Below are 11,520 nucleotides of genomic sequence, written 5' to 3' on the forward strand. Positions count from 1 at the left end.
TTGGTTTTTAGAGTGATACATGCATGTTTGAGATCTTTACTCTCCTGCTTTTGAGAGGCCATTGCAGCAGCGTCCTGTAGCCAAATTAAAACTATATATCCCCTCCTCTCTCTCACGTGATGTTCGCTTTGTTGGTGCTTTGTTGTGATCACTTGTCGATGATTGAAGAGGCAGCCGGAAATAGTTTTAGATCAATATTGCGTTTTTTAAATGTCCACAATAAAAAACAATGATACACGGGTGTCATATGGATTATTTAGCAGGCAAAATCATAATCTGTTTTTGTTTAATGATGATGCAATAGAACATTACTTACTGTTTAAAGTGAAAGTGGCGCATAAATAAGGTATTCTATATTTGCAGACATATCCTGCATTATTTTAATTGCAATATTTTGACATCCTTTTTTATGACTGCATAATAAAACAGTCATGTCAATCCCATCATGCACATATTCATCATCTCAATGCCGCTTGTTCATGGCGGCAGATACGAATCATATTGCTCTTTCCCCCGCCTCCACAGTGCGTCTCCCTGTGCGTCTCTCTGTGCGTCCCTCTGTGCGTCTCTGTGTGTCTTTCTGTGCGTCTCTCTGTGCGTCTCTGTGCGTCTCTGTGCGTCTCTCTGTGCGTCTCTGTGCGTCTCTGTGCGTCTCTGTGCGTCTCTCTGTGCGTCTCTGTGCGTCTCTCTGTGCGTCTCTGTGCGTCTCTCTGTGCGTCTCTGTGCGTCTCTCTGTGCGTCTCTCTGTGCGTCTCTGTGCGTCTCTCTGTGCGTATCTCTGTGCGTCTCTGTGCGTCTCTCTGTGCGTCTCTCTGTGCGTCTCTGTGCGTCTCTCTGTGCGTCTCTCTGTGCGTCTCTGTGCGTCTCTCTGTGCGTCTCTGTGCGTCCCTCTGTGCGTCTCTCTGTGCGTCTCTGTGCGTCTCTCTGTGCGTCTCTCTGTGCGTCTCTCTGTGCGTCTCTCTGTGCGTCTCTGTGCGTCTCTCTGTGCGTCTCTCTGTGAGTCTCTCTGTGAGTCTCTCTGTGCGTCTCTGTGGTCTATCTCTGTGCGTCTTTCTGTGTGTCTCGCTGTGCGTCTCTGTGCGTCTCTCTGTGCGTCTCCCTGTGCGTCTCTGTGCGTCTCTGTGCGTCTCTCTGTGCGTCTCCCTGTGCGTGTGTCTCTCTGCGGCACAAATCCAGCTCTGGCTCACGCGCCATAATCTGCTGTGACACACGCACAGATACATCACGATTTTGTGCAGCGCGCGGCAGAAAACAAGAAAAAATAAATCCTCTGTAATTGCCTGCTTTTGGAGTAGACTTTTAAACGTGTACTTCTAACTAACTGTACAACACAGCGCACAAGTCCCAGTCGTCCCAATGGACGATTGTCTCACCCGTCTCTGCTCCTTTCACCCACAAATCAAATGAGGAAGGGGGATCCTTTCTTCGCTCTCTTTTTCAGTCTCTCTATTTCCCTCCCGTTCACTCTTCCTCCCTCTCATTCGCAGTTGTCAGTATTCTTGGATATAGTCCGTATTGAGGCCAATAAAACAAAGCCCTCTCTTAAACCTCACCAGAAACTATACCAAGCGGCCTGCTTTATTCCTTCCGCCATCTAACGTTGTGGTATATTCGGGACAAACGGGTGTCGTGATTCGGCGGCGCGCACAGAAAAGCCAAACGTAAACCCGGGATGATGCTGGCGCTTCTGCACAGGTTTAAATTTAGCCCGCGGCCGAGGACAAAGAAGAAAAAAGTGGCGCAAATGTTCACGCTCGGCCTGCGCGCGCTCTGTCCAGCTGCTGTGTCTGTGCGCGCGCGTGCAGACCGTGTTGTGAGCGCGTGCGGAAAGTGGAGAGGGGGGTGGCGCGCGCACGGTCGGCTCCTCGACTCAGGCGGCCTGATCCCTCGCGCTCTCCCCTCATCCCTCCCCTCACGTGCACAGGACTACGTGAGCTCGTGCAAATGTCACTCACAAACGCACGCGCGCTACAAACAAACAGCGGCACGCGATGCTCCCGGGCAGTGATCCAGGAAGAATGTCTGGAAAGTGTTTGAGATGATACTTTTACAAATGATCAACGCAAAAGAAAGCAAAATAAACGAAATTTCCCCATGTGTGGACATTACAGGATTATCTTATCTTATCTTATCTTAAAACAAGATATATTGTCAGAGAAGGAAAGCAATAATTTTGAAATCTCAAAATACAAGTTGCTGGGATTCTCTAAAATAAATAGCAACAACAAAAACGTTAGGTGTAAAGGCTCTCAGTGGAATTAATTTAAACATATAAATTTAGAATATGCACAGTTAATAAAAAACGTACATCATCCGTGCCAATCCAGGCCTTTTTAAATTTTGTAAACATGTATTAATTATAAAGATATACATTCATGAAGTGAAATGAAATGAAGGAAAATCATCCATGATGATCTGAGCCTGCTTTAGATAGTTATATTTTACATGTGTTTATTGTTTCCCCTCATATTTTGTATTAGAATACTAGCTATTACCCATGGAAATTCAAATCTGATGTTTGCCAATTTAAAATGTGCCTCCATTTGCCTCCATTTTGGAATTTTGAACAATCTGATGCCAGATCATTTTAAAGCGTCTTCTGCAGTCTAAAATATTTGATGAGACTAAATAGACATGCCTGTTTAAGTCCTGTGATTTGTACAATACATCTGAAATGAATATCAGTATAAAAACAGCCAAAATGAAAATATAAGACACAGCATTAAAACGGAGCTATGCCCAATCGTTTCTCCACGCAACTCCATCAGCTTGGTTGCCGTGGAGACCGTTTTGGGTGTAAAAAAGTACAAAGCAACGGATTAACTCTCCCTTGAACGTGCGCGTGAGCCGAGAAGACGTCACGAGCGAATGTGTGTTCGTGAGTGCCCTGGCTGTGACAGTGCGCGCGTGCTAGACGGAGATAGGCACGAGCTCATTTCCCGCGCTACAGGCCCTTCATGAGGCGCGCGTGAGGGGCGTAATCTCTGATAGTCGCCATGGAGACGGTAATTGGACAGGCCGCGAGCGAGAATTTAGAAAAATTGGTTTATGTTTTTATTGCACTGGGCCCGGTCTCCAAATTTGGAGGATATGGGTCAAATTAAGTCATTCAGAAAATGTACTTAAATTTCCAAACATAAAGAAAGGCCTAATACTTAAGGAAATATCAAATTAGCAGCACTCGAATCTCATCACTATAGGAACAATATGAGGAGAGGATCGAAGGAAGGAGAGGAGTGTAAAAAGAGGAGGAAATGAGGTGGATGGAGAGGAGATGGGGAAGAGGAGACAAGGAAAAGAAGACAAGGAAAAGAAGAGGGGGCAAGGAAACGTGAGCAGCAAAGGAGGAGAAAAGAGGAGGAGAGGAGACAAGGAGGAGAAAAGAGGAAAGGAGGGAATGAGGAGGACACGGGATACCGGTAAACGAAAAGGAGACGAGGAAGATAGGAGACAAAAAGGACAAAGGGACTAAAGGATGTGACGGGAAAAGAGAAGACTAGACAAGGGAGAAAAGAAAGAGAGGAGTAGACAAGGAGGAGAGAAAGGAGACGAAGAGGGGAAGAGGATGAGAGGAAGGAACTTGTTGGACAAGGGGCTTGACACTGTTGACATCCTCGGCGCGGCGCAGGTGAAGCATTTGCTCTCGCGGTTTCCCTCTGCGCCACGTGCCTCCTCCTCCTCCTCCTCTCCTTCCTCGACACTGGTTGGGAGCGCGCTTTCCCCTCTTCTCCTCCAGGCGCGTGCACGGCTCTCCTGCCGCGCGCGCTCTCCTCTTCGGTCGCTGATGCAGAAATTCCATCGCTCGCATTGCCTGTCACCGACGGAACATAACGGCCAGTTGAGGAAATATGGACTTTTCATATTTTTAACGACAAAAAAAGGGAATCTAGGAGATTTTTGTTTTACTTTTTGATTTTGATTGAGGCCGAGGAGCTGTTGGAGGATTATTATGGAAGAGACAAGCAAGAACAGCGGGTGAGACTTGATTTTTTTTTTTCTCCTGAAGAGGCCTTCGAACGACGACGCGCAGGAAAGCATGCAGCAATGACTTCTGTTTGGCTTTTTTAGACATATCCAAACGAAAGTAGCACATTTTGACGCTTTAACCCACGCTTGTATTCACGTCAACGCAAGAGGACAAAATGGCACATCTAATCCGCCACAAAATCACCAACAAAATCACCAACACGGTCCACACGGTGTCCCACAAGTCGCAGGCCAAGGTCAGCGGCGTGTTCGCCCGGATGGGGTTCCAGGCGGCCACGGACGAGGAGGGACTGGGCTTTGCGGAGTGCGACGACCTGGACTATGACTACCGACAGAACATGCAGATGGACGTGATGCAGCGGGAGGACTCGGGGCACACGGAGGACGGCGGGGAGGACGGCGACGTGGACGGGAACACCCACTACCAGCGCGACGGCACCGGGACCAGAGGCACGCTCAAGAGCAGCGGGTCTCTGGAGGAGAACAGGCCCAGGATCACGACGTGGGAGGCGGGATGGAACGTCACCAACGCCATCCAGGTAGAGCTGTCAGTCATTGTCGGTTTAGGGGCGGGAACTGGCACGAGTAAAGGATTGTAGTGCGTAAATGTGCGTTAAAACACATCTCCGACATCATCCACATTTAGAGTTTTCAGTCGAAGTCGTTTTAGGGGAGGGGTTGGCACATATAAAGAAGCATGTGAGATTATATAGTGTTTGAAAATGTCCAGTTTTTAAAACATCACCATACGCAGGCATTGAACTGTCAATCAAAGTTCCTTCAGGGGATGGATTTGGCAGGCATAAAGCATTATAGTGGGTAAAAATGGTGCGTATTTGTCTACATCTGCACTAAAACGTCACCTACGTCATTCGGATTGTAAATAATTCATTGGAGGATGCACGATTATAATGTGCGTAAATATTGTGCCTAATTGTTAACCATCACCAACGCCATGTATATTTCACAAAGCGTTATTTTAGGGGAGAGATTTGGCACGCATAAAGGGTGTTAGTGCATAAATAATGTGCAAACATCACCAATGCCATCCAAGTAAAAAAATGTCGAATGGAGAAATACATTTGAAGGCATTTGTGTGAAAAGGGACAAAAACATAATCCAGTCCGATGCTTTATTTTCTCCTCATAGCCATCCAAGGCCTTTCTAAACCTGTACTAAACCCAAATCCAGCCTGCTGCTCCCCGCGCTCTCTGCGGCCTGCATCTCAGGTCTTGACGTTAATTCCCTCCGCTGTGGAGTCAGCAGGTCACGTGGCACTGACGGCCCACCTGTCACAACGTCAACGCGCACGAGCCTCACTCCGGGCCCGAGGCTTCAAAAAGAGTCACCTTCACTTTTCACCAAGGCCTTCAAAAGTTTACATTAAAGCAGCAGCGGCATTATAGGCCTTTAAAATAGCACCACACCCGATACAATACGACGCCCTCTGCGTAAAAAAACAATCCCTTTTTGTAAAAAAACAAAACATAGAATCGCCATTTTAGGCCTATCAATTTGACTACTTCTTACATACATCAAAGGCCTATTGTCATTCGTTTTATAGTGAATCTTCACCGCACCTGAAGCGCGCGTTTGAATCCACCCTAACATTTAAATTGTATCTCAATCTCAATGGTTCTGTAGCCTTATGCAAAAGATTGTGCAAAAAGTAAATCCAGTGCATAACATTTTCATGTTCAAACCTTGACTTAAATTGAGTCAGTAGATCACATGTTTCATTTTGTTGATTGATATTTTTTATTTTATTATGTAGCCCTACAGCTCTGTGCCTCATATTGAATCATCTCCTTATGTAATGCAGCCTATTATAGGCTTGTTCAAACCGGAGCCAAAGAGCGCGGGGGAACAGAGTCAATGCTACACACGCATTTCATATTAAGGGTCATTTTTGTGAATTCGGAAACAAAATCTTTGCATTTGCATAAATTTACAATTAGAAAGGCTCTAAATGTTTACACTAGCTTAAAACAAATTTAATCCGCAGACCTTTTCACGCTTTATTTGTGAATTTTAAATCAACACATTTAAATTCAAATTTAATTCAAATCTTTTTATCGCGCCACCGCAGACCTGGGCCGCAGCGCTCATGGCCCCGGGTAAGTGCCAGATCCACGGTACATGCACAACACACACACACACACACACACACACACATACACGCACGCACGCACACACGCACACACGCACACACACGCACACATACGCACACACGCACACACACGCACGAGTTTTCTAATCGATATCGTGTTTAATCTGGTCAAACGTGTGCTCACTTTTCGTCGAGGCTTTCATGCGCGTGTTCTGTGTCGGGCGCGCGCACACGAGGCCTGGATGCGTCAGTAAAATGGCGTGAGGAGAGAAGAGAGAGAGCGAAGAGAGAGGAGACAGGCCTCACAGAGAGAAGAGTGCGTGCAGCTCACCATTGTCACCGTTTTAGAGAGAAATACAAGTGGATTTGATGTTGCGTAAGACGGAGGCAAGGAGACAAGGTGATAAGGAAACAAACCAAGGATTAAGGAGGTATAGGATGGGAGAATGGGCAGAAGATGATTCACACAAAGCTACTCAAAGGCAAATAAACATGGGTAAAATGAATGAGTAAATAGAAATACAATGTTAAAAATGTCCCTACAACAGTGTATTTGCATTTAAAGACTGTGATTTTGGTTTATTTATTGCAATTCTCTTGTCAATTCATTTGTCAAGAGAAATTGAGATTTGAGGGCTGATTGACAAGCTATGTCAATTTAGTGTGTGTCTTTTATGTCTTGTTAGCATTTGAAAAAGGTTGTATGGCCAGACAAGCTCTAAAACTGCAATTTCCAGCTCTGTGCTGTCTGCAGTGGTCACTCTTTGTTAGTCCTGGTTTAATCAAAGGTTGGTCAGGTTTTATCAATAGTGGTCCAAGGAGGAATATTGGTGAACTATTGGCAAGTGCGCTCATCCAGTTGATCGGAAAGAGTTTCACTGGGTTAGATTTATGAGTTAAGCCGAGTGAAGTTAAAGCTGCACCTGTTAGAAAATAACAGAATATTTGTTGTATTTGAAGCTGCATTTTGGGCTAAATGTTCTGATTTAACATAAAAGGAACTCAAACTGCAACTCAAAACACTCTTCTGAACAGATTCAAGCATTGTTTAAGTCCCTTGTACATTTTAGAGGTTCAGTATGCTGCACTATGAAAGGGTTGGATTCTAAGAAGGCTACTAGCTTAGTAAGCTATTTTAGCATTGAACGGGCCAAGTAAATTACTTTAAAATACGAAGCCCTTTCTGGAAAAGGAAGCAGCACCTCATGACATCATCTGGTAGAACAGAACATTGTGAGTGTATGAGAAGGAGTTTATGCTGAATTACTCAAACATTGATGAACAAAAAAGATAAAGCTGTTGTTGATAATAAAATGATAATAGGTTAAAAGCTCCCAAAAGGTTTTTTCCCCTCAAACATGTAAAACAGGCAAAAGCTTACAGTCATTTTGTCTCTCCTCTGTCCCTCAGGGCATGTTCGTACTGGGCCTGCCCTATGCTATCCTCCACGGGGGATACTTGGGCCTGTTCCTCATCATCTTCGCGGCGGTGGTCTGCTGCTACACAGGGAAGATCCTGATCGCCTGTCTGTATGAGGAGAACGAGGACGGCATCTTGGTGCGCGTGCGGGACTCTTACGTGGACATTGCCAACGCGTGCTGCGCCCCTCGCTTCCCCACTTTGGGTGGACATGTAGTCAATGTGGCCCAGCTCATTGAGCTGGTCATGACCTGCATCCTGTATGTGGTAGTGAGTGGCAACCTGATGTACAACAGCTTTCCAGGATTCCCTGTGTCTCAGAAGGCCTGGTCAGTGGTTGCCACAGCTGCCCTGCTGCCCTGCGCCTTCCTCAAGAACCTCAAATCCGTCTCCAAGTTCAGCCTTCTTTGCACCTTGGCTCATTTTGTCATCAATGTCCTGGTCATCGCCTACTGCTTGTCTCGCGCTCGAGAGTGGGCCTGGGAGAAGGTCAAGTTCTACATTGACGTCAAGAAGTTCCCCATCTCCATCGGGATCATTGTCTTCAGCTACACCTCACAGATCTTCTTGCCATCACTGGAAGGTAACATGCAGCGGCCCACTGAGTTCCACTGCATGATGGACTGGACCCACATCGCTGCTTGCGTCCTGAAAGGTCTGTTTGCGTTGGTAGCGTACCTCACATGGGCCGATACCACCAAAGAAGTCATCACAGACAACCTCCCTTACACCATCCGTGCAGTGGTCAACCTCTTCCTGGTAGCAAAAGCGCTATTGTCCTACCCGCTGCCATTTTTCGCCGCTGTGGAAGTCCTGGAGAAGTCACTTTTCCAGGAGGGAGGGAGGTCCTTGTTCCCAGACTGTTACGGCCCAAACGGGCAGCTCAAAACCTGGGGACTTGGACTGAGGGTGACCCTGGTAGTCTTCACGTTGCTCATGGCAGTTTTTGTCCCACATTTTGCCCTCCTGATGGGTTTGACGGGGAGCTTGACCGGAGCTGGGTTGGCCTTCCTTCTCCCCAGCCTCTTCCACCTCAAGCTGCAGTGGAGGAACCTTCTTTGGCACCATGTGTTCTTCGACGTTGCCATCTTTTTCGTGGGTGGCATTTGTGCGATTTCCGGACTCATACACTCCGTCGAAGGGCTGATTGAGGCGTTCACATATGATCTCCCAGACTGAAAAAAATTATTAAAAATATCATCATCAGATATCATCAAGAGGAAATATTTGTGTGAATTGTACATCTTTTTATTTTGCCTTTGTGATAATGTGCAATAATGGACTCAATCATAGTCAAGTAATGTAGTACAAAGTATTTGATGGGGAAAAGTGCATGAAGCAGTGGCTTTGTGCGCGTGTGTACAGTGTGTGTCGTGTTTTATCTGGAGACAAGTCTGTGATCAACTCTGTGGTAAACTGTGGACCATGTCAGAGCATCACTGGTGAAAGAGCTTCTGGAGGTACACTGTGGGCACAAGGCTCAGGCTGCAGCACGCACAGCAGCTACGGCAACATGGACAGGACTGAATATATGCACCAGTTCAACACACCATACTGTGTTTCAAATGTAACATGTAAACACTACAGCAAGCAAGTCATTCATGAGGGTTGTTAGGTTTTTTGTCAGAGGATCTTCCTGCCAGACTATGTTAGAGTGTTCTCCATGTCTTGCTGCAAACAGAATTGTCAATATGACCAAAACAGGCCATTGGGTCAAAGTTTCTAGCCAAAGGGCACAATGGAAAGCCTGTCATAATAATAAATAATAGAATGACAATAATAATAATAATCTTTAGGGGTCAATTAATATCCAAGCCATCACTAAATATTATTATGATATTAAGTTAGCAGCAACCATTTTATTATTTTTATTTTTGTTATTTGAACTGTATATTTATGACTCCTTATAAATATTAGCACACATTTCTCCATTGTACATTGTAGTTATTTGTTTGCAATAATTGTTATGCTGGAAAGCTGGTTTATAGCTCCATTCAGTCACATGCAGCGCCCTGACGTAGACCTGATCTGTTTGAGGATCTGAGGAGCAAATCAGAGTCCAGTCCAGGTGCGTCCTGGGAAATCAAACCATTTATTCTGTATTTATATCTTCACCAGGATATAAACTATCACATTAGGCTTGTGTGCAGATATTTCTGTGCCAAACTTTAAGCAGTTCATATAGTATGTATCAGCCAATCACAACGCTTGTGATCTGCAGCATTTTAATGCAAAGTGACTTTTTTGGCCGAAGTGAACAAACACGACGCGGCAAGAGCCTCACACTTTCTGATTAGCTGCGTATCCGGAAGCTTTGCAGCACATTTGTAGCAGATTTGACGGTGGGCTATAAATCAGCCTTTAGGGTTAATATCCATGTTGTATTCAGTTATTGTGACAGGCCTACAATAAGAGCAGTGTGTATCTGTAGCAAGAATGGATCTTATTGTGGTAACTCAGTAAGTTGTCTTTGGAAAGAATAGACGGCAAGTTAAGGACTCAGAAAAGAGTATGCAAGAAAAGCTAGAGGGATGTTGTTTATGTGATGTTGTAATGTTGAGATCAAGTGTAGATACTGTGATCTGGAAAGACTTTACAGCTTTATGAACATACTCATGAACAATAAATACATTCTGTCTCTTTGACTAACAACAACCACATTTTCATACAAGCAAAGAAGTGTCTTGCCCAAGGACACCATGGCAGTATGCAATGCCAGTGGCGGGGACTGTGCCTAACTCTGCTGCTCCCAAATAAAACCATTACAAAAAAAAGAAAGAAAAAAAAGCATTTGTGGTGAATCCTGTGACACCCAAGTGTTGGTGGTATAAGGGTCTTGCTTGGGTGTCATTTCAGCAGGAGGGAGGTCAGCTGTTGCTGTTGCGTGTCTGCAGAGTGAACCCTGTGCACCTCTTTACAAATCTCTTTATTTTATGTCACATATTGGTCCTGTTCTGTTTCTGTGTTTCAAGTGTTTCAAATGTTTGAAATGTTGAATGAATTTTTGCAGTGAAGAAGTGGGTCCTACTTGTGTTTTATGATGAAAACAGTTTGTCTGATAATATACTCCTCCTCTTGAAGTTGTTCAATGTGATTTCAATGGATCTTATCATGGTGTGTGAGAAAAAGACTATTTGTTGAATTAAGAGACACGTAAATAAATCAAATATTTTATGGTCAGTGATTCAAATGTATTTCTTGCCGCTTCAACAATTTTATAAAGGCATCTTTTGGGGCTTTAAAGATGCTCTGTGTACTTTTCTGTGGAGTTTCTGCCATTTGCTTGGCGTTATACTTCTATTTATCTATTGACCTTAATTGAAACAGGGAAGTCCCACTGAGATAACATCTCTTTTTCTGCAATACCATGTCACCGCCTATCTCCATAGAGACAAGCAAGTGAAGCGTTTCCACCGACTATGGTCCATAGAGCAGATCTCTTTTAGCTTAGCTTTCTTAGCTTAGATCTCAGCTCAGACCTCAGGGTCTAAGGTTTGCAGCTGACGTCCCCCAAACTTAAACATGTTTTCTTTCCCTTCATATATTTCACTTCTCTGTGCCTCTAAATCTCATTTTAATCTCTCGTTATGCAATGCAGTAGGATTGGCTAAGGCATTATGCACTGTAAATATAATATTTTGGGTCTTGCTGTTGTGCGTTGATAAACAGGAAACAGCTGTTGCTAACGTCCGCTAGCTTGTTTTGTTTAGTCTGTGCTGGAAATACAGCAGCATATCACAAGATCAAGTCAACTTCTGGTGAAAGAATGAATTCTTTCATCTGTTTGCGCGTCTTGTTTTGGCCTGAGTCTGTGTTCTCTCTTGTCTGCTCATCTGGCTGTGGTTTCTAGCACACCAAAGAGAGAAAAAGTGAGACAGACCACTTTGGAAAATTAACTTCTCAGGTTCCACTTTGTACCCCATAAACGGACTCTACAGTTCACTTAAGACAGTGTAGACCCTTTAGGACTGTACCAATCTGTGCCAAAGCAAAAAAACCAATGG

The 11,520-nt window shown here is 44.8% G+C and overlaps 1 protein-coding gene across 1 annotated transcript; it reads left to right on the plus strand.

The window, feature by feature from the left end:
- The first annotated feature begins 3,732 nt into the window (after window positions 1-3,732).
- Window positions 3,733-9,063, plus strand: LOC140362647 (vesicular inhibitory amino acid transporter-like). The gene is made up of 2 exons (XM_072448790.1): window positions 3,733-4,526; window positions 7,508-9,063. The coding sequence occupies exons 1-2, from the start codon at window positions 4,143-4,145 to the stop codon at window positions 8,693-8,695; spliced, it is 1,572 nt and encodes a 523-aa protein (XP_072304891.1). The 5' UTR covers window positions 3,733-4,142; the 3' UTR covers window positions 8,696-9,063.
- The last annotated feature ends 2,457 nt before the right edge of the window (window positions 9,064-11,520 follow it).

Source organism: Eucyclogobius newberryi, unplaced genomic scaffold (genome assembly GCF_026437365.1).
Source record: "Eucyclogobius newberryi isolate DKJ021-1_F unplaced genomic scaffold, fEucNew1.0.hap1 SCAF_17, whole genome shotgun sequence".
Lineage (NCBI taxonomy): Eukaryota > Metazoa > Chordata > Actinopteri > Gobiiformes > Gobiidae > Eucyclogobius > Eucyclogobius newberryi.